We start from the raw sequence: 24,675 nt of genomic DNA on the forward strand, positions 1-24,675 counted from the left end.
AATTTAAACATTTGCAAAATGGGAATTATAATTCATGTCATCTCTTTTGCTGGAAAATTAAGAGTAATGATATGAAGAATGCAAAATCCTTTAAGAAATTATAAATGCATTATCCTTTTAAACATAGGTGATGCAATGGACAGAACATTGCACAGAGACAAAAAAATCTGTTTTTAAATCCTGCCTCAGACACTTCCTAGCTACGTGAGTTTGGTCAATTCACTAAAACACTCTACATTCACCACTTAATTCTTCACTTAGCCACTTCTCTCATCATGTCTACATCTATAAAATGAGGATGAGAATAGCACCAGATTCATAGGGCTGTTGAAAGGATTAACTGAGATAATATATATAAATTGTTTCACAGGTCTTAAAGTATCATATAAATACCAGCTATTTTATTTATTATTGTTGTTTTATTAATTATTACAATAGGTTCAAAACAATGTGTTTCTTTAGGGATAAAATAATTGAACCTGTTTGGAAGCAAATTTAAATGTTTAAATCTTCCCACCTCTAGACTATTTAAAAATGAAAAGGATTTTTACTTATAGCCTCCTTTTTTTTCAGAAATATGTAGAAAATGAAGGATAACAAGTCAATATTTAATTATGGAGGGGAGTGGGGGCCCTTCACAATCTCATTCCAAGATATCTGACCAAACTTATTTCATATTACTTCCCTTCACATATTTTATATTCTGGCTCAAACCACCCACTGACCATCCCTTGTTCTTTTCCTATCCTCTTCCACCTCTTTGCATTTTCTCGTGGCATCTCCTTGAGTCTACCTCCAACTGTCCTCTAAACCCAGGGGTGTCAATCACATGTCAGGAAACTACACTAGACCAGGATAAAAATAATTTGGAAATATTTAACAAAACAAAAATAGAATATAGATAATGTTAACATAGGGTTTTCTAAGTCAAAATCTCCCTCCCCCCAATATCTATTTGAATTTGATACTTCTGCTCTAAGTCATTTCCTTCCTTTCAGGATCAATCTGAGTGTCACTTTCTCTTTGCTTCCTTCCCAGCCATCGTACAGGAACTAATCTATGAGCTCTGGTCCTCTCCCAGAATGAAGGACAAATACAACCTGTGAGTGAGTAGCTGCTCTTTTCTCCTCTCCTCTCCCCTCCTCTCTCTCTTTCTCTGTCCTTTCCAGGGGTGCTCTGCCCACAGCAAGGTACACTTCAATGGCCAAAAGATGCCTTTTTTCCTTTGGATTTACTGGTTAGATTTCTTGCTCAAAGACCAAGCCTTAAGTTCAATTTACTCTGGAGTTCATAGACTGGGCACAAGTCTCTGCCCTCCTAGAACACAGTGAATGTAAATGCTAAATAGTAACTATTTCTCTTTCACTTAGGAACCCTGAGAGTTTCCCCCTCCCAGTTTGATTTTTTCTAATTAAAGGGGTCTGCCTTGACTCACTTTTTAAAGAGGCCTAGTCATTGAATGGGTACTATCTCACTCAAAGTGAGAATCTGATAAGACCTTAGCCTGAAAGGGTCAGGGTCTTCCCTTGCATCCTGAGTCATCTCCAGTCATTCTGATGAATATCTGGCCACTGCACCCAGATGGCTCAGGAGGAGAAAGTGAGGCTGGTGACCTTGCACAGCCCTCCCTCACTCAAAACAAAGTCAAGTGCAAGTCATGCCAGCATCTTGATGTCATGGTCCTCTTCAAGAACAAAGGACAAACACAACAACAGGAGCTGAACTCTTCTTCCTTAAATTTCTGCTATTTCCTCTGGATCTTCTCTTCACAACTATCTCATGACAGTAATTTACCCTTCTGCTTCAGATGTGCAAGAACCTGCGTAGCAGAACCTGATTTCTTGAACTCTGGTTTGCACATATAGGTATTTCATAAATGATTAATTGAATTGAATTTTATCTTTTGACACAGTGAATATTTAAGGGGTAGCACAGTAGTAGAGTGGTAGACTTGGAGACAGGAGATGAGTTTGAATTCTCCCTAGACATATTAGTTGTAAGGGACAATATGACATAATAGAAAGAATATAGGACTTAGAACATCTACTTCCTGTAAGACCATGTATAAGTCACCTCTCTAAGCCTCAGTTTCCTTATCTGGAAAACAGGTAATACCTATAGTCCTATTTTACAGGAGTTGTGAGAATAAAGTAAGACAATATATGTGAAGATGTTTTTCTAATTTAAATTACTGCATAAAATTTATTTTTTTTATTTTTAGCTATGATAATGTCACCTGATCTGTCAGCAGCTCAGTTTCTTCATCTGTAGAATAGATTTAATACACCTGTACTATTTACCGCATGAAGATTTTGTTAAGAAAAGTATTTTGCAAAACTAAAAGTAATATGCAAATGTTACTTATTGTCATTATATGACAATTATATATTATAATTATATTATTAATACTAATATACTATTATATTATGTTAATTATATATCTTGTATACTTATATATTATATTATATTAATAATCTTCATTACTATCACTTATTCAATATTATGCTGCCAAGAACCATATAATCTTTTTAATATCATTCTTATTATCTCTCTTTTCTAATAACAAGAGCTAACATTTATATAGTGTATTAATATAGTAAAGAATTTTTACATAGTTTTTTTTTTAAACCTGACATTAACTCTGACAAGCAGATAATTATCCCCATTTTACAGATAGGAAACTGAGACTGAGGGTTTAAAATGATTTGCCCAGGGTCACATAGGTAATAAACATTTGATTCAGGAATGAAACTCGGGTCTTCTTGATTCCAAATCCAGCACCTTATATACAATGCCATCTTTTGACCTAAAGCAAACATACTTTTACATGGGAAAACATTTAAAGAAGCCATTTGAATTTTGTCCTTTCACATTCTGTTGAGATTCAAGTAATTAACAAAATAGCATCAGAAATACATACTTTACAAATCTGTGGCTGACAGCAGCTTTTAGCTGGAAATATATGTGCAGATAAATTTAGTAGGCTTACAGACTATAAAGATTACAATTTGGTATCCAATGGTTTATCCAGCTCATATGCTACACATTGTGGGGCAATGTTGCATTTTAATTAAAGGTAGCTAAGTCTTAGTCACTTAGTTTTATGAACTAGTTAACACTGTAGAGCACAGAGCTAATGAGGACTTGGACAAGAGTATGATCTCAATTGATTTTACTAAGAGAAAAGGTCTACTTCCACAACTTGTGCCTCTAATATAGAACATGGTCTTGGAATAATTTTATTTTGACTTTTCACTAATTAAACTGTTACCTCTTTTAAGAAAAAAGCATGTGAACTGCCATGAAGGGATGAAAGTACACACATACGCTTAATTCTGATTTTCATCTTAGTTTTGGCATAATATTTAGAAGTTTCCATGTTGGAAGGTACCTATTCTACTGAAGTCAGTGGTCTAGTCCCTATTTTTAGCCATTCACTCAGGAGTCATTTGATAGAAACTTTTCTCTCACCAATGAAATCACAAGTCTTTGCTGTATTGACATATTGAGAGCTTATCTAACGTTTTATTCATTAATGTGGCATCTAACTGACTAGAAATTTCATTCTTTCCCACCACTATATATGAATGTTTTGAGTATTTTGTGACAGAAGAGAATTTGAATTTTTCAGAAATTTGGTACCGTTGTTGAGTCGTTACAGCCATGTCCAACTCTTCATGACCCCACTTGGGGTTTTCTTGGTAAAGATATTGGAGAGGTTTGCCATTTCCTTCTCCAGTTCATTTTGCAGATGTGGAGACTGAGGCAACCAGGGTCACGTGACTTGTCCAGGATCATAGCTAGTCAATATCTGAAACTGGACTTGAACTCAGAAAGAAGAGTCTTTCTGACTCCAGACCCAGCACTGTGTCCACTGCATCATCTGCTGCCCTTCAGAAGTTTACATTGCATTTTTCTCCTGATTTGACTCTTAGAAAGTTAAAACAAAATAAAATCCACATTCTTACCCGAGCCTGCTGAAGGATAGCTTGAGCCTGAGCTTCTTGAGCAGAGATGGTTGGTCCTTTGGAACCATCTCCACCATAGCGAAACTGTAAACATTAGAAAAGGGAAAAATTAGTTAACTGATTAAAGATTAATTTCAATTTGTCCTGTTGGATATAACTTCCAAGAAATTACATGAAAATGAAATAACATTAAATTGATTTGCAGATATCACTAAACAAGGACTGAAACTGGTTATTTGTTTTCCCTCTTGCCTCCTAACTTCCCTGGCTTCCTTTATGCACCTCAAATAGAAGTGATACAGAAGTCTACAGCAGTCCTCTTCTGTCACCCCAAACAATTTGCTCTATTCCTCTGAGATTGCTTCCAATTTACCCTGTATCTGATTTGTATATCATTGTTCTGCATTCTCTTTCCCCTGTTGAAATGTGAGTTCTTTGAGGGCAGAGAATTTGTGTGTGTGTGTGTGTGTGTGTGTGTGTGTGTGTGTGTGTGTGTGCATCCCAAGTGCTTAGCACAATGCCTTGCACACTATAAGCACTTAATAAATATTCATTGGCTAACTCAACTTCAAACTTTGCATAGAAAAGTTAAAATCAAAGGATGTGCATATGCTATATACACTTTAATTAAGTTTAATTCCACATGTACCATGAACATGGCATTGTACCCTCTCTATGAATCTTTTCTTGGACCCACAATCTTTCCTTTGCAGAGCCTTAGGTGACCCTTAGTTTTGCACATTTCATATGCATTTGTTATATATTATGACATATCATAGCTATCTGTGTCTTTATCTTCTTTACTTACTAAGTTATAACCTCCATGAAGGCAGGGACTAAGTTTTAGTTACTCTTTATATTTCTCCTACTACCAAGCATTGTCTTCTAAACCAGTGATGTCAAATTCAAGTAGAAAAGTATCCCTAAGGATTGAATATTGACTTAGAAAAATACTAGTTATACTTGTATCATATTTGTATTTAGTTTGTTATAAATTTTCTATTGCACTTTAATCCGTTTCAGCTACAGTTAGGAATTGACTAAGTTTGACACCTCTAATCTATAAAATAGGTACTTAATAAATGTGTGTTGAATTATACCACTAGTAGAATAGTGTAATAAAATATTTTTGAAATGTACCACTGATCTGATGCAGGTCATTAACCAAGGCTGTCCCCTGCCCTGGAAAGATAGTACACTGTTGTTTGTTGTTTTTCAGTTCTTTTGAGTAGTCTGATTCATCATGACCCCATCTAGGGTTTTCTTGACAGAGCTGCTGGAAGGATTTGCTATTTTCTTCTCCAGCTCATTTTACAGATGAGGAAACTGAGGCAAATAGGGTTAAGTGACTTGCACAGGGTCATACAGTTAGTATATGTCTGAAGCCAAATTTGAACTCAGGCAGATGAGTCTTCCTAATTCCAGGCACTGCACTCTACTCATGGCACCACTTAGCTGGTTCATTTGTTCAATTTTAAATCATGTAGTCACTTCTTATGATACGATTCTCAAATTCACATAAACACAGGGTTTGAAATGTCTTCTATATTGGGATGTCAGAGAATTTTATCTCCCTCAGAGGCAACATAGATAGTGGAACAATTGTTAGATTTGATGTCAAGAGACCATGTTTAAATCCCAGTTCTGACACTACCTACCATGTGAATCTGAGTAACTGTTCTGAGTTCCCTCATTTATAAAATGAAGGGGATGGACTATACAACCTTTATAGTCCTTTGATCCTAAATAGCAGTGAGAACACAGAAGATAATTAAAAATATTTGTTGATTGGTTTACTGATCCTTTGATACATATATAAATCCTTAAACTATCTGAGGATGGCATAAATCAATTCCTTAGTTTACACAGGTATATCATGTACTACAAATAGATATTTTTTTTGGAAATGTGTATTTTTAATTGAATAATACTTCAAATAAACCAGTGAAACTCTGTATTTAGAAGAACCCTATTTTAATTTTTGAGGGGAGGGAGAATTCTGGATCTCTCTATGTTGCCTAGGTTCAGAGCACAGGTACCACCCATGTGCAAAATCCGAATATTGATTGGCATAGAAGCTTTAACCTGCTGTACTTTTGTCTACCTGAGATGATTTACTCTTTCTTAGGCAGACTGTCATACCCTCCCTCCTGGGTGCTCTCCCTAATGGTGCTGTGACTTAGACTGAATGTCCAAATGCCTTTAGCACTACTAAAGTTCAGAACTCTCAAAATCAAGGGGCATACCAGCTTCATCCTTTCCCATTATCAGGGAATATCAGAATGTGTTAGTATACACTGTGTAAGCTAAATAATTAGTTTAGAGATCAATCACCCTTTAATTTATCTATTACTCAGATTATCATACATAGAATTTTGTTAGACACTTTTGTAATCTTAATGGGATGACCTAGAGCATATTAAATTAACTCTGAAGAGATGAGAAAAATTGAAATGTACTAGAGGACCTGCCCTTTACATTTTGCTAGCCTTTGAACCTTCAAGTAGGTGCTTATTCTTTGTGGAATTGAATTCAAAGCATATTCTATCTAATCATGTTACCAACTAAACTCAGTAAGACACTAATAAGATCATGAATCTTTGAAAGCAAGGCCACGAATAATAACCAAAGAAAATGGGTGCTGAGTCACATTATTAGTGTTATTTATGAGAATCAACACTTAAGGTAGATGGGAGAGATGGGTAAAAGGAAATAAATCTATTTAGAGGCTTAAATCCAGAAATTAGATCACATAAATAGGTTATTGGGATGTTTGCTCAAGTAAGACATCTCAAAAAGTTTCACTGAGTTTGTTAACATTTTGCCTAACTTTTGAAGTTTCACTTTTTCTCCCCTGAAATAGAAGACTTGATCTTTAAAAAAAATATTGATGTATTGTTTTAACATTACAAACATTTCCATATTACAAGAGAATTTTCTTGTAGCAAAGTAAAATAATCAAACAAAGCGAACAACAGAGTGAGTGATGTCATCTGAAAGTACATACAATATTCCCCAACTATGACTCCCCAAAATGTTAATTTTAAAGTATTTGTAAACTAACAGACATCTATATTGACTTTTAAAACTGTTTTGTCATAATATATAGTATCAACAACTTGACGGCCATATAAAAAATACTTACTGGTAACATTAACATGGTCCCAGGAGGGCCAGGTAAACCATCAGCTCCTGGTAAACCAGGACGTCCAGCTGGGCCCTACATGTGAAAATGGAGAACATCAAAAAATTCATCAAGACTCATTAAATGTAGAATATCATGTTACAATATAAGGTTATTTAAGATAATTATTTTGCTTTATTCTTTTCATTTTAATTCCATCTTTATTTGTCAAACATACCTAGAACTGGATATATATATATATATATATTTTCCTATAACTATAGATGGTTTTAATAATGGTCCAATATGTAATATACACAATATATATTTAAATTGCCCTAAATATTTATTTAGCTGTAAACTACGTAAGCTGAGAGACCATGAACATCTTTTTGAGAATGATCTTCATATGTATGACCAGTTAAACTGGAGAAAAGTAGATTAATTAAGCTCATGTCTTGATATGGACCTAAAATAATAAAAATTTGATTTCAAAGTAAAATCAGTTTTTTATTTTTATAATTTGGTATTCTAGTTCATATAAATAATTCCTAAAAATATTAAAGTGTAAATAAATTATATAGGTCGGAATTATTCAAGACGAGTTTTATGAGTGGGTTTCATGTATGCATTAATACAATATGAATATTCAGAAATGAGAGAGTGGCTATGCCTGTGGACTAAGCTGAGGAGAGCATAATGAAAGCATTCTGAGTCTGAACCTTTAGCACAGGTGCTTATATTTAACCCCAGTGAAACAGCAGGGAGAGCATATAAAAATACAAAATGTTAAAATAAGCAAATTGAATGCAATTTACACAACTTTTATCAAAAGCTGTATTTCTTATTTTTTAAATAACTTTTCTACTAAATGAACTTAGTGTTCCAAATGTGCTTTCCTTACAGTCTTTTCTTTGCAAAGACTATGAACACTTTTCTCCTCCCTCAGTAAGTCTGATTTTTAAGTCATTTTCAAAATTTAACTGATTAAAAAAGTAAATCATAAAGATTTTCAGAAAAGGGATTAGACTGTTTGACTTCAAATATCAATGAGTATAAATTATAGGGCAGGGGAGTAAAGAACTCAGGTTTCACTTCAATGTTGTGTTCCTCCATTAAGAGAAGTCTAAATGGTTACTTATTAGCTGTGTTTCCAGTGGAATCCATGCTTTGGGTAGAGGTTGAACTAGATGGTTTCTGGAGTTTCTTCCTAATTCAGTTGCCCTATGAGCAAATGAATCTCTGAGGTATGACTTTTAGGAATATCAATGTTTAAACATTTAGCGTTGGATTCCCAAATAGTTGACTCATCATATAAGCCCTGAAATTAGTCAGGAATAAAAATTACATAGGAGATGGTCCTGAGTATGATAAGTGGGATATTTTCATGTTTTAATTTATACTTAGGAGAGGTAAATTATCATTTCCTAATGTTGTCAACTAAACTTGTTTCTTCTACAGAATATAAAGGAAACCTTTAAAATGAATATTAATTATTCTAGCACTTACTGGACACTACTGAAGAAAACAACTTACCCTTTCACCAGGATCACCAGGAGGTCCAGTGGGGCCTTGCAGACCAGGAGGACCCATGAGACCCTACGAAAAAAGTCAGTTATGAGTGCAATATCTTATTACCAGTATCATCAATATTCATAAGAATATTCTTATTAAATTTACTCTTAAATAAAAATACTCATTAAAATTTATGTTATAAGTATACCCTTATGCCATCAACAATTGGACTTAAAAAGCCCCCAAATATAATATCAGCTTTGTATCTACCTGTGCTTTACTGTATATGTATATACATATAAACATATACTATGTATCAATGAGTTATTATTATTATCATTAATTCATTCTTCCATGAAGTTATTCTGAGAGAGAAAAAAGATATTTCAACAAAACTTAATTATTTACTATTACACATGACCCAGTGGAAAGAGCTTCAGCAGAGAGCTGAGTAAGATTTCTGCTGACTAGCTGATTGACCATGTTCAAATCATTTTATCCTTACGATTGCCTATTTTTATAAATGTGTATATATACCATAACAATACTGGAGGTATTACCCCACTTTTACATGTGAAAAAGAGACAGTATAGCACAGTAGAGAGACACCTGCAGAATCAGAAAGGCTCAGGCTCAAGTTCCCTCCCTATCCTGGACCAATACTGAGCTGGTGAATTATAATTTCATTGGCATAAGGAACTCCTATTTTGGAAAATTCTTCTTTTGATGTGCAAACATTTTTATGTGAAACATATTTTTAAAGAGTTTTCTGGGGCACTAAAGATTTAAAGTAACTTCCTCCAAATAAGAGCCAGTATAAAACTGGAAGAGCCTGGACTTGAAGCCAGGTCTTTTCAGTTCTGAGGCCGACTCTCTTTCCTCTTGGCTATGCTTCTTCACTCCATCATATATAAAACAGGATAATACTTATATCACATACCTCACAGGGTGGCTATAAGGATCAAATGAAATAATATGTGGAAAGTACATTTCAGACTTCAAAATGTTATATGCCACCTAGTCTAATTACTATTGTACGATTAGACTGAATGGTATAATGGCAATGAAAAAAACTTACTTTACTGTATTCTTTAAGTGATAGAGAAATCACCAAGATAACATATTAATTCAGGTGATATCAACAGAAATAAAATCCAAAACACTAACGTGGACAAGCAGCACAAACACCTTTATGATTATTATTGTAAGGGTCATTGAAAATAAGTATTCCAATAAACTAAGGAAAAGTTTTAAAATGTATTCATTCAAAGACAAATGTAAGCAACTAATTAACCAAGACAAACTATAAAGAAAAATAGTTTTAAAAATGCAAAATTATAAAATGTTCACATACAGCAGGTCCAGCTGGTCCTGGTGGCCCTTCAATGAGCATTCCCTATATTAAAAAAAAAAAGGCATAATAACTATGTTTGAGAAAAGTCCAAAAAGCCTGCAAATCTTTGACTTGACCGTTGAAAATAGGGGTTTTAGATTTTTTTCCCACAGTACCTAACACAATGTTTAACACATAGTAGGCAGTCAAAAGATCATTGATTAACTTCAAATCCATAAGCATTTATTGAATGCCTGTTATGTTCTGGGTACTATTTACTATGGAGAATACAAATAAAATCATGATTTACATTAAGAAGCTAACATTCTGTGAGTGGAAAAAATATGTACACAAGTAAACTATGTATATATTACATTGAAGGATCAATACTCTCAACTAGAGGAAAGTCTCAAGAGATGCCTTCTTCCATGAGAAGTGACATTTGAGCTGAGCCTTAAAAAGAGGAGCCGCAGTGACTTGGGACAATCTGCGGAAAGACATGTAACTAAGAGAAAGTGAATTTTCACTCTCACTTTGTTGTGTATATGCTTACAGCTAAAAGAAGTTCAGTCCATCTAGAACAAAAATTGTGTTAAAAAGACTATTGAAAAATCAGTCTGAAAAACAAGTTGGAGCTAGATAATGATCTCACTTTAATTCAAATGATCAGGCACTACACTATAGGATTTGTTCAATCTTCTTGACACTGGTCAGCACTAGGGCTACTAAAAGATCAACAAATGTATAAAAAATGCAGTCCATACCCTCTCAGAGTAAAGTTGAGGGAGCTAGGAAATATATATGCATTACCATTACATTGTAAATGTAATTACTAATACAAGGACATCTGTGAAATGAATGGCCTTCAGCAATAAATAATATGAGAGTTCTGAAGGGGGATGGGGAATAACTGTGGACTGCAGTAGTCAAGGACATGGAACTTAAGGTGATCTTTGAATTAAATGAAAGACTTAGAATGATCAGAAAGAATGGGCAGAGGAACTCATATGGATCATTGGCCCAGAGGTGAAGATTCTCATTGTGTATCAGATTTGTGTGAGAGAATGCAGACATTTAGAAATTTCCCTTATTTTTAAAAATATTTTAATAACACAAAAAAGTAAAAGCCATGATTAAGTGAGTGGTTACATCATAATTTGGATATCTTTCAACTAAATCAGTGCATTTCATTATTATGATGACTTTAGATGTTCAAAAATGAGCAATAAGGAATTCCAGAAATATTTAATAAAAACATAATATTTTTTGCCTGAATGCCCTCCTCCATGAGTATTTAGGTCTTTAATTATAACACACTGATTTCAAGAATTTAATTTCCAAAATAACTAGGAATATAAAATTCATTTAGTTTATTGTGGCCCTAACCTGGATCTTGGGAGATGGAGGCATATATTTTTCAATACGACGTGATATGAGGTGAAGTAAGAAAAGTACTTTTAAATCTGAGTCTGGGTAATTTAATAAACAAGGTAAGACACAGAAATAATTTAGACATTAGAGATGGAAATACTGGTTTTTAATGAAAGGTATCAATATTAATTGAAAATATATGTCCCTGGCTCAGTGGTAAGGATTTCTATTTCAAGAAGATACTGTAAATTGTATGCAGTTTAAGTAGTCTAGAAATAATCTAACTTAAATGATTTCCTAAAATATAATTTCAGATGGAATATTGACCTCAAAATATCCACTTTCTTGAATTGATTAAATAAAACAAAAGTTAAAATGAAAAAAAACAGATTGTTTTTCAAATCTATATTTAGTTGGAAATAAAATTATACCATTTAGTAAGCTAGCTGTATGTTTTTAATTGTAATCTTTTTCTATTGCTTAGGGAAAATTCACTCTAAAACCTTTCAACAATTTGTGGGAAGCCTCTGGCCCACCACTCCACATTCTTTCTACCCATGCCAGATGTAATCAGCAACAACTTTTTTTTATTTTGTTTTTTTTTTTTTTTAACATGCCGTCATTGGAGTATATACCATGAGCATAGACCATATCTAACTTTAAGCTTCCTACATTTTTCTGGTTGCCATATACACCATACTGTGGTCATAGACACATAATTCTACCCTTAGAACCAAAGGATTGATTGCCCCTGAGTTTGAAAAACAGGAGAGTGTTCACCAAAAGTCTGTCATGAATAAAGTTGCTATACTACTTAAAGCAGTAATTTTCAATCAGGTTATGTGGCTTGTCAATTTCCAGAAAAGCAGCTCATTACTTGTATTGTTGGATCTAGATGGGTGTCGCCCAGACAGAAGGAGATACTTTGTTACCTGATGGACTCTCACAAGGGAGCAAGGTAATCCTGATGCCCCTAAACATGCATAGTGATTTTTATATAGCATGCTAGGTACTAGGACCTGGGTTCCAATTGTGGGTTTTGCCTCTAATTTGGATGAATTATTTTACTTCTCTGATTCTCATTTATTAAATGCCTGCCAATTCTCTCTCTCTCTCTGTCTCTCTCTGTCTCTCTCTGTCTCTCTCTCTCTGTCTCTCTCTCTCTGTCTCTCTCTCTCTCTCTCTCTCTCTCTCTCTCTCTCTCTCTCTCTCTCTCTTTCAACTTGCTAGGATCTGTGGCAACCCGAGACAGTATTTGAAAAACTATCAGGAGATATGGGTTTAAGCCTCAGCTCTTGCTGAACATATGTCTCAATTAATCTCCTTGAGCCTTGTGGCACAGCAAAATGACTGATTCTGGAGTCTGAGGACTTTGATTTAAGTCTCACCTCTGATATCTACTACCAGTGTGAACTTTGATAAGTCATTTAACCTGCCCAGGCCTCAGTTACCCTTGTCTAGAATGAAGGAGACTGGTCTAGATGACTTCTAAGATCCCTTCTAGCTCTCAATCTATGGTCCCATGAGCTATAAAAAATAAGGTCAATTAAGTGATCTTTACAACTTCCTCCCCCACTCTTTTCTCAGATCTGTTGGCCTAAGTACTTTCTCTCATGATAGTAAACTGCGTCATCTTACTGATACTATTTCTTTAAGCTCTACAGAAGCTGCATTCATGCCAGAGGAATTTTGAATGAACATTCTCCTTTTTCACAAAGGCAGGGAGCATCCAGCCCTTTGTTTCCATCAGCAGGACCCTCTGGCCATGCCTGTATTGTAGCGTGAACCAAACAAGAAAGTTCAGGAAGTTCGGAGCTGAAGGAGATTCTGTGGCCATAGCATATAACCACATAGTTACAGAGTCATGCTGCATAACTATATGATCACAAGGAAACACTCAGTGAATCACAATATCTGTTAACAGCTATAGAAATCTAGATTTTGTTTTCAATTGTTGCTGTGTAGCAACAATTCTATCATCTGAGTCACCATGATTCACACCACTACTTAAAAATTGGTAATATCATAAATATAAAGACTTTGACCAATACTATCTTAAGCATGATCCAGTAAGTATAACTTCAAATTATAAGGTTACTTAATCATCATCTAAAGAACACAATCACATTAAACTTGAAAAGTCCTCATGGGCACTCACAGGTTCTACCACAGCTGGTTCTCCTTTCTGTCCCTTTTCCCCATAGGCACCATGGCCATGTATCTGTCCGAAGAAACAGTAAAATAAAAGTTAAATATTTTTGACTATACGAAACAGTTCACCATTAAAATTAGTGGCACTGGCTTAAACATTTTTAAGGAACACGTAATTTTAGGAGAATATCACTAATTTAGACAGACAAAATAAATAGAGCATGTGAACAGATTTTTATTAAATCTGGAAATGATATTGAATTATTGTGTCCATCAAAATATACTGCGGCAGCCTTGTGAATCAACTTGGCATTTCAGTGGGTATATTTAAACTTATTAAAGCATTAAGAAAACAGTGGTATATAAAGAGTTAATATTTGATAAATTGACATTATGATTTTAACTTAAGAAATGTGAAGACACATTGATAACATTTCTAGTTAAAGGTATGTAAATGAACTTTTAATTAATTGAACTTTTTAATTATTTAAATGAACTTCAGAAGACAAAGGAGACTTCATTGCAGTCATACTTATGCAGAAGGGCTTGTAAAGTGTTTTGTTTGGGGTTTGTACTCAGAATCCTCTTGGGAAACAAAAGAAAAAGTTAATACCTCAAGACTGAAAGACTAACATAAAAAGACTTAAAAACAAACACAAACAAAGAACATTCATGTTTGGCCTGATACCAACTTACGCTTGTTTCTGTGATATCAGTTTCAGCTGGCACACCTGGACCAAATTCTTCATTAGTGGGATTGGTGGGTTTATCTTCATATTCCTTATATTCATAAAAATCATATTCTCCTAAATCTCCATCTACCAGAAGATCAGAATCCCTGCCGTCTACTCCTCTGCTTTCATATTGATTATCCTCGACATTTTTTCTCTGGGAATCATAATCCTCTCCAGTTATGTATTCTTCAGTAAATACTTCTTCAACTGGATCTTGCTATTTATTCAAGTAGTAAAGGATTGGAGAACATGAGGATTATTGTTAGTAAAGCAATTAAAGCATTTGTTGATACCAAATGGCAGTATGTCATAAGAAGCTAGGTCAGTAGTATTCTAGCATGTCTTTTTCTTTTGTACCTGAAGGCCTAGAAAGCTTAGCCTTACAGGAAAATTGAAAGGTATTTCAATAAAGTAAAAGAAATACTGCTTTCAACTTGTTTACTTTCTTAGGAAGCTTTGCAAATATCTCACATGAAGTTGAACATGTGTATTTGCCAATTCAATTGCAAACTGTCACAGTTCAAGATAAAATTCAGAACAAATAAAATTGAAAATAAAACAAGAAAACACATACACAATACTTTGTAAAAAATTCACATAGAACACTCTTAGGGAATGCAATTGTTCCATTTAGGGGTTCAGTATTTTTTACTATTGTGAACAACATTGAATGCAAGGTTAAACATTTCAACTTTCATAAATATTATAAAATATTATATATATGCACTTGTAATATTTTATATATTTGTAATGATTTTGCAGAACATTTAGTAAGTTGAGTAATATCAGTTCTCACAATAAGATTTTAATTTGGGGTGATGGAAAGCAAATGAAATTCTAAATGAATTCTGCAAAATCCATTAAAAATAAGTTGAAAATTTTTATATCTTTATATGACCCTTGCATCTTCTAGTTGCTTATTCAGGAGATAGCAAAACACAAAGCAGCAATTTATAAGTACTAATTCTTTCAATAGTATCTTATCTGAGATGTACAGAAACAAGCTACAAAGATATATTTCCTCCTATAGTTAAAAAGAAACCCTCACTAGGAGAAAAAACAGGCTATTATGACAAGTGTTTGATTGAAATAATGCACTTTACTAAATCAAATATTTTATCCTGATGCATTATGAATGTTGTGAATTAGATGACGGGACAACAATGAATAAAGTTTTTTTCAATTTTGCACAAAATTATGTCAGTTAATTGTGTGACTATGGACTGAAGCAAAAGACCTTGGATAGCAAAATTAGTGCTTGTGGACAAGACAGCCATATTGTATATTGAAATGAGTATTATACTAAAAGTTAAGAGCTTTATGACTATATTAACAGATAATTCTGTGACCTTTGGGAAGATATTTATCTTCAATATGTCTTAGGTCTCTAGCTTCCATAAAAATGTTCATAAATAGAAATAACATTTCATATTACCATTTCATAAATATGTTTTGGTGTTCAATGAGAATAAGCAAGAATCTGCATGGAGCTATTACATTAACAACAGCATCTCTCAAATTTTTGACATGTCATATACAATGTCACATCCAATCAAAGTTTTTCTCTTAATTTTGTAGGAAGAGAGGTATGAAAATATGATTTCATCAATCTTAACCTGTAGCACAGTGCCTGACACATGACATTTGCTTAATAAATCTTGTGAAATTTTAAAAAATGAATGTAGTGAAATTATAAAAACCAAGCTAGGCCAAATAAGAAACAGTAAATCTGTCTCCTAAGTACCACTGCAGAAAGGTTCTTCATCAAAAGGTTGGCTAGCGGGTGGTGAATTTTCTGGCCGGCCAACTTATTCCACTAAGGTGAAGAGAAGCATGATCTGATATATGCATGTATTATACGTGTGTGTATGTATATGTATACATGTACATACACACATATATTATTTATGGGTACTTAAGCACTGAAGTACCTAAATGCATACATATATGCCAATTTTCAAACACGCACATTTAAAAATAAGTGCTTCTTTTATGTAGTTTCAGAAACTGAAACTCAGCAATTTAGAATTCAACCCTTTTCCATAGATCATGTATTAAAGTCAAATGTCATAAAACTCTGAATAAGGCTTTTTAAAATAGCTAACACAGATTTAGTCAGAACAAGGACTCCTTAAGAGTAGGAAATAAAGTTGAATGAGTCAATAAAAATATGAAAAGAAGGAAGGAAGGGGGAGTAATATAAATAACAAAGAGGAGGAGGAAGAAGAGAGAAAAAAATCAGCCTGGAATAATGAGATGAGAATGACGTTAAAAGACCATTGGCTGGGAGGGGAGAAGTCTAGATTCTAATACCACTTCTACCACTTACAGACTATAAGAAACTAAGGAAGTCACGTGAATTCTCCAGGCCTTCATCTGTTTATCTGTAAAGTGAGAATGATGAACTAGATGATCCCTTGGGTCCTTTTGACTTTAAAATTTGGGGGTTCCAAGTAAAATGTTTCTAGGGTAAGACTTCCATTTTTATTTTCACTGTGAAGAAGAAGAGGATTCTTTATAAAACTATATAAAACTTTTTAGCTTACATCCATTTAATGATCAAGTTCTGGTAGATAATTCTTATAATTTTTTTAAATATTTGAGTTATTGCAATTGTCCTCAGCCTCTGGTTTAAAGGATTATGATTCATATAATCTGATTTATCTTATAGCAAATTTGTTTTTGTACATCTAAGATTCTTTTAAATGAACTATCTGAAAGACATTTATAATTAGTCATTATTACCCCCCAAACAGTTGATTAAGAATATTTTAGCTTTGAAAAGTCAGCTTTAGGATGTCTTACTACATATTCATCAAAAAGTTGGCCAGCATATTGTGCTTGTTTCTTCAACTGATGGAATAATCTAACTTCAACTATATTTTACTTATACTTTATTTCAACTATATTGCCTTCTTTTATTTTCCCCCAAACTTGAAATATTGAATCATCTGCATTTGCAAGACGCCCGAGAAATGTTCACCATTCACTTCAATATACAATGAAGGAAAGGAAGCCAGTGTCAATGTGCTTGAACTGGCGTGATGCAAAGCATCAGAATTGGCTGACTTTTGAAATAAGCTATTATTAAAAATTACAGAAAAAAAATTGTAAGCATTTTTTCTTACCTTGGCAAAAAGCATGAAAAGATAGGATTTTTCAGAGATTATAGATTTCTTCCAGAGAAGGATATGTGATATATCAAATAACATTATGTTGTTAAAAAAATACAATCACAAGTAAGTTCTTTCATTATCTGTTACCTCATTTGGTCCAGATACCCGTGTAGGATTTTCAGTCTGGTAGCTTTCAGATGTTCCATAGTTGTATTCTTGAAAATCATCAACAACGTTTGCCTAAAAACAAAGTTTAAAAAGGAAACTATTAATAAGAATATTAAATAATCCAAAATTTTACAAGAATCATTACTTAAATGGGTTATGGTATTAGCCAGAGACTTATTAATCTAGTTGGGTTAGGACTACGACTCATTATCAGAGATCTTCCGGTCTTGATTTTGGAGAGATCTTGATTCGTCTTTTCATTGCTACCTTTACCCCTAGTCTGCCTCTGGCTGCAGCTTGGTAACTTTTCTTCTTCTTGGATGCATTTTTTTCAGATTTGGGGGGCGTGGCCTTTTTGGATTTTCCCTTTGAGTTACTGGCCACTGTCCTCTTCTTCTTTTGGGAATTGGATTTCTTTTTCTGCAAAATGTGGTGAAAAATGCAAGGGATAACATAAATAAAATGAAAAGGGAATTAGAGTGAGTATGAATAAAAGGAAAACAAAAATAAAAATGACTGGCCACTCTTCAATTCTCCTTCTGTCAAAAATAAAAGAAAGTAGCTGATGTTCAGGTGGAAAAAAGACAGAATGGAAGGAATATGATGAGTCTGATGAAGGAATGACGACATGACAAACCACATGAAGACAAACAGCAGGACACCACAGAAAAATGGGCTTTTTCATTGTTACCTCAGTTTGTGCTATGGTTTCCTCAGTTAGTGTGGGTCCCTCTGTTATACTTTCAGCCTCTTTATACTCTGCTTCCCCATACTCATAGTCATATTCGATAATATCTTCAGGTGCATACTAAATTGCAGAGGGAAAAAATCAAGCAACTATGTTAACAGCAAGATATGAGGTTAGTGGTGGTGGAAAGAATCTTCTTAACTTTTACTCACAGTAAAGGTTAAGGGACAAAGCAATATTGCTATCTTTTGGAAAAAAATTAGAACTATTGTATTTTCTTATTCATAATAAAATACAATAATGATGAAAAAGCAAGTTTTTTGATTGAGGAGAATGTAAAATAAGAGTTAGGATATCAAGAAATTAAATATTTGGCAAATAATTTGATTTGAACACATTTCCTTGTGCACAGTCAACATAAAATCATGTTATTTCAGATGACTGTATATTGGAAAATGTTCATGAGCAAGTATCTGACAGTATTTTTAATAGGCACACATCATTTCTTTTACACAAACACCATCCCTGAATGAAATATGTTAAGAATGTCTTCCAAAAGTGAGTCAATTTTGTAAACTAAATCATTCCAAGGCAAAAGTTTACTGCCAAAAATAACACATCTTCCAAAATCTTCATTAAGTGACAATTAATGAAGGTCCCTGAAAGGTTTATGACTCAAGAGATATTGTGAATAGTGAAATAGTTCATTTTCAAATGGGTGAAGAGGAAAGATGATTGAACCAACATATAGATACCATTAATAATCCTGGAGCATCTAAGTAGGATTAAAAGGTCATGTGGTACAAAGGAAAAACCCTGTAATAATTTCAGAAAATCTGGGTTCCAATGCCATATTAATTCTGTGAACTTGAGTTAGTCAGCTCTTCTGGGTCACAAATTCCTCATGTACAAAATAAGGGGATGGGACTAATAAATGTCTCTTCTAATTCTAGATCTTTGAGTCTGAGAGGGATAGAAAACATACTGCATGATAGATAGCATCCAAAAGGATGTATTTGGATCAAGCAAGTATATTGGGCTAAATCTCATAAGAAGAAATTCAACAGGGATAATTCTAAAGTCTCACATTAGGGTGCAAAACAAATTAACTTCAGAAGTATAACATGGGAGACACCTGAACATATCATAAGTGTTCTAGAGAAAAATAATTGGGTATTTTAGTTGATTATAATCTTAACCTGAGCCAGCAGTCTGATTCAGCAGCCAAAACCTGATATAATCTTAGACAATATGAAGAGGGGCATAGATTCCAGAAAAAGAGGTGATAGTATTACTGTACCATCTGCACTCATCTGACCTCATCTCCAGAACTGTACTAAGTTCTCAGCATGAAGGTTTAAGAATGGCATTGATGGAGAATACCCAAAGGAAAGCAACAAAGATATTTTTTAAAAAGTCTTGAGTTCATTACATAGGAGGACTAGATGAGTAAACTTTGCATAAATAGCCTGAAGGAAAAATAGGGGTGCATGAGGGCTGTGATCAAATATTTGAAATTCTGTCAGGTGGAAGAGGGATTCAGCTCATTTGATTTGGTTCCAAAGATCAGAATCAGGAGTAATTAATTAAAGTGGAAAAAGTACTTATTTGGTCTTCATGTCAAGAAAAACTTTGTAATAACAAAAGCTATCCAAAAGTTGAACATATTGACTTGAAAGACAGTGGATCCTCCTCCTGGGAAGTCTTTAAGCAGAGGTTGGATAACCACTTATTAGGTATCTTATGGTAGATAGTATTATTTTGCCATATAGTTTGTCTAGATGGTCACTGAGGTGCCTTCTAACTACAATTCTTTGATTCTGTGATCCGTATCATACATTTAAGAACCAATGAAAAGTACCCACAAATCTATTTAAAGCAGGAATTTTTAAGCTAAATTTCATGAATTTTTAAGAAAAAATATTTCATAAATGTATTTCAATATAATTGGTTTCCTTTGTAAGCCTATACAATTTCTTTAATGCTTTAAAAACATTATTCTGAGAAAGGGATTTATGGCCCAAAAAGGTTGAGGATCACTAGTCTAAAGTCTTTTGACTAATCATGACTTCATAATTTCTAATTTCTATCAACTTAAGGAGGATAAAAATATTACTTCACTACCATTATAAACAAATAAATATACATACAATACTTCATTAAATTGAGAACAATGATCTCCTACTTATGTGAACCTTGCTTAGATTTAAAATAGGAATAGCCCTAAACTAACAACATGGTAGACTTCTCTGACGTAGCCATGCTGGATAGCTTAGCCTAGAGTTTTACTGGCACATTAGGAAAGGAATCTCATACGTATGTGTGGGATTTATTTTTCCATTTTACCATGAAGTGACTGAATGAAATGCAAAACTCATTATATCAACCTAAAATCTGTCAAATTGTGACTATATTATATTAAGAAAACACTTTCAAAATTCTTGCTTTTTCATTAAATTCAAGTATTGTGATAATATTTTGTCATTTTCTTTAAAAGATAATATCTCAAATGATTACATACAGTTCCTATATTTGACATTAAATTATTATTTATTGCTAATAAATTTGGTATGCAAAATATTAATTAGCAATTAAACAAAGGTAATGATTTTTAAAATAAAATCTTCCATTTTAAAAAGTCATGTGAATTGGCTTCTGAAATGAAATGGAAATAAGTTGTTTGAGGAATGTAAAATTTTGCCAATTGAATAGAAAAATGTACAGGTTTGTAAAGTGAGACTGCAAATTCATGCAAAAGTTATAGATTATCCAATTTTACTGTTTGCCAATAGTCTCTCCACTGAATCCAAATGTGATTTCACAGGGAATTTCCTGTGGTGAGCAGGCAATAATGGTCTTGCTGCAAAAGAAGTTGGAACTATGGACACATTTCAAGGTCCTAAATTGCTGTAGGTTTTCCTCTTCCAGCTCAGCCTTCAAATAAAGGTGCTTGTTAAAGCCTCTCCTCTCCTTACCTCCATACTACTAAGCTGGAAGGGATCTTAGATGGTTCTGACTTAGGAAGAATCCTTCTTGATTCATACCTGTGAGTAACTTGGGTTTCCCCAAGTGCCCCTTGTTTTCTCTTTAAATCATTATGCAAAGGAGGAAAAGGTATTTTAGTAAGCTTAATAATCAGATAAAGACATATTGAATGTATATAGATATCAACAAACAAATAAACATTTTAAAATTCTTTTAAGTGTTTATTAAACATATAACATATATTAAATATATTACGTAATATATTTATTATATATATTTATATTCATATATATATAAAATATAATAGAGGTTTCTTCTAGCTTGCTTGATACAAGCTTTGAGAAGAAACATTATCTTTCCAAATAATAGACTTGGAAACCAGTTCCCGTTCTTGCTACTACCTAGTTATGACTTTTAGCAACATCACACTCCCTCTTCTTGTGAAGATCAATAGATATTATAGATAAAAACCCTCTGCCACCCTTAAAGTGTGGGATAAATACTAGCTATTTTTGTCTATTAATAACATTATACTACCACCATAAGGTCATAGACTAGAAAAAAATGGGAAACACCAGCAATTATTAGCATTAGAACATACAACCAAAACTGGGATATACCTCCCACAGCAATAGCAAACTTGTATCTCAAAATTATTGCTTAGTCTACTCTAAAAATAATTTTCATTCCCTCCAATCTCTTACTTATTGTTTCTTTATCCTATTTTATTTTTCCTTATCTCATCAAGAGATTGCCCCTCATGTATGTATACTTAAATGTGTAAATACACACACACACACGCACACGCACACGTACACACACATATGTATACATATGTGTGTGTGCGTGTGCGTGTGCGTGTGTGTGTGGAGAGAAAAAGAAAGAGACATACACATAAGAGAAATTACTTCATAAGTCATCGTCATGGACACTCAGATACCACAGATTTCTAGATATATGCATGACATAATTACTAAGATTATACAATGCACTAAAATATTGAGTGAAATTACAATCAACAGTCCTAGAAACCCATTTACATTAATTTCCTCTTTCTTGGTATCCTTGACATTCCATGAAAATACTATGGTAAATTATAAGAAAGGGGCAGTGGAAAATAGTTTCCTAGGGGAATAAAATGAGTTCAAGCTCAGGATAAAAATTACTTTAGATAACAAATGTTGGGAAAGAACCAGACCATTTTCATATAGTTCTCTCTCTGACATCTTACCAGTTTCTATAAAATGTTGGGGTCAAGAATCAATTTTAATAGCACACTCTAACACTACATCCAAGCAAATATTGTTACACAAAAATGCACTCTCTGGAGCGCAAAAGGATTTTCTTACATGGCTATTTTCTTAATTTAAATTCATTTTTCAAGTTAAAAAAGAAGACTCTCTGGGGAAAATCCATTTAATATCTCTGATCTAAATCTATATCATTCTCAATAGAAAAATTCAGCTGAAACCAGACAATATATATTTAGATAGAGGAAAAAATAGTGTTGTCCATTTCTGAGAAACTATAAAATGTTTTGAACCTAAAATCATACCATCTTCTTTCAAAGATATATCTTTTTCCTCTGTCTTTCTCTGTCTCTGTCGCCGCCCCCCCCCCCCAATTCTGACTTCCCCTCCTTCTTTGAGCTCAAATCTACATAGGTGCCTTCAGTAATAATAGCCTTAAAGAGTTGTCTGGGATTTTGAGATATTACTGACTTGACCAAGGTGGTCAAGGGTTAGTGGAACCCTGACTTAGAGGACAACTTTCTATCAGTATGCTACATTGTCTTATTTAGGTCTCTTACTCATGAAAACTATGAGTCAATAGTCAGCAGCATCTGTATTTCTTTCAATTCATAGATCAACCTGACAGATGTTTCATTCTAGATAAATAGATAGCCAGATAGATATACAGACAGATGATAGGTGAAGTATTTACTGTTACTATGTATGTGCACAGATTGAAAAAGCATTGTTCCTAAACAAAATGAATAAATTATCAATTATTTTCATTTTTCTTCTTGGAAATATGACAGGAAGATAAAGTTTCTCCTAAAATTTCAAAAAAAGAGGAAGGAAATTAAGTGCCTAGTTTTGGCTATGGTAAATGCATATTATTATTTAGTTTACTGAGTCAAATTTTCACAAGAAATATTAACACCTGTAGACCCTACTGGAAGGTTACTTTTTCCTGACTTCCTAAATAGTAATAAAGTAGACAGAACCTAATGGGATGAGGAAGATAGGCTGTCGTCTCAAAATGTAACCGAGCATTCAATTTTGCAAACCAATATTTCTAAATATTGCGATATAGTTTGTTAATTTATAACGAACTAATAGCCTTCTTGACCTCAATCCTTATCCCTCATTTTAAAAAATTTAATACAATGCTTTTTTTTGAGACTGAGGTTCACTAGCTGACCCAGGCTGGAAGTACAGCATCTACTCTTGACTTGATTCCACTGCTACTTGGTATGGAAGTTTTGATTTCCTCTCTTTCTGACCTGAGACATTTTACCCTTTTTTAGGCAGATTGATTTCTCTCCCTCCCCACACTTCTCAAGATCTCACCATTTTGGTGTGAGACTGAGAGAGCAGACTGAATTAACTTAATCCCTACTGTTGCTCAGAATCCCTGAGCTCCAGCTATCCACCAGTCCCAGCCTCCAAAGTAGCAGGTGATTATAGCTGGGTGCCACCATGCTTGGCTCAAAATGTATCCAGCCACATAAGTAACCAAAGAATTGAGAAATTGAAAATTATAATATAATTTATGGAAGATATATATGGATGATTTAATATAAATCAGAAGGCTAATTCTTGATATCTTTTGAGTAAATTTTTTACTAAAAGCTGAAATGCATGCGTAAAATGGACATATACTCATATAGAAACAAGGCAACTTTGGCAACAGAAACTACAAAAGAAACTCCTCTTCTTTTTGCAGACCCAGAGTGTCACCTCCTAGAATGGAGTAGAATGCTACAATATGGAGAAGAACATAGGTTAATGATTAGATTTTAAACATGTCAAGAACAAAATATATAATTCTATGAAATGCATTAAATATGGCTTAATGAGGAATGTGCATGATGTATATGGCCATACTCACCTCCTCAATCTGTGGTTCCTGAGCCTGAGCTGCATTGGGGCTGGGGGAATCACAGTCAGGGCTATAATGCTCACAGTAGTCATAAGCTGCTTTAGGGTCAGCTGTAATCAATAGCTGCTGGATATCACCCTGCAGAGAGGCAAAGGGAGATTCATTTTAAATGAAAATATACATTTGATGCCTTGAAGTGAGTAGTTATTAAAGACAAAAAAAAAAGATAAGCTTTCATAAACAAATAAACTAGGCCATTGAATTATAATTAAAAATAAGTATAGTCTTAAATTAAGAGAGAAGTTTAGGACCCAGATTAGACACTAATTAGTTATACCAGGCTTTTACTATTTGCAAATTTCACGTTTGCAAATTTCACCACATCTATGGTACATCCAGATTCATGCGACACTT

At 33.6% G+C, this 24,675-nt stretch overlaps 1 protein-coding gene across 2 annotated transcripts in view; it reads right to left on the minus strand.

Annotated features, from left to right (window-relative positions):
- Nucleotides 1-24,675, minus strand: part of COL11A1 (collagen type XI alpha 1 chain) — a 276,695-nt gene that overhangs the window by 168,328 nt on the left and 83,692 nt on the right. The window contains exons 5-13 of one of the 2 annotated variants that reach the window (XM_072644156.1): nucleotides 24,271-24,399; nucleotides 17,748-17,900; nucleotides 17,460-17,552; nucleotides 14,159-14,413; nucleotides 13,470-13,532; nucleotides 9,962-10,003; nucleotides 8,629-8,691; nucleotides 7,114-7,188; nucleotides 3,969-4,052 (exon numbers count right to left, since the gene is read on the minus strand). In XM_072644156.1, the coding sequence (XP_072500257.1) occupies nucleotides 3,969-4,052; nucleotides 7,114-7,188; nucleotides 8,629-8,691; nucleotides 9,962-10,003; nucleotides 13,470-13,532; nucleotides 14,159-14,413; nucleotides 17,460-17,552; nucleotides 17,748-17,900; nucleotides 24,271-24,399 (957 nt within the window). Of the gene's footprint in view, nucleotides 1-3,968; nucleotides 4,053-7,113; nucleotides 7,189-8,628; nucleotides 8,692-9,961; nucleotides 10,004-13,469; nucleotides 13,533-14,158; nucleotides 14,414-17,459; nucleotides 17,553-17,747; nucleotides 17,901-18,171; nucleotides 18,289-24,270; nucleotides 24,400-24,675 lie in introns of both variants that reach the window. The other variant, XM_072644155.1, reaches the window with a different exon arrangement.

Source organism: Notamacropus eugenii, chromosome 2 (genome assembly GCF_028372415.1).
Source record: "Notamacropus eugenii isolate mMacEug1 chromosome 2, mMacEug1.pri_v2, whole genome shotgun sequence".
In the NCBI taxonomy this organism is placed as follows: domain Eukaryota; kingdom Metazoa; phylum Chordata; class Mammalia; order Diprotodontia; family Macropodidae; genus Notamacropus; species Notamacropus eugenii.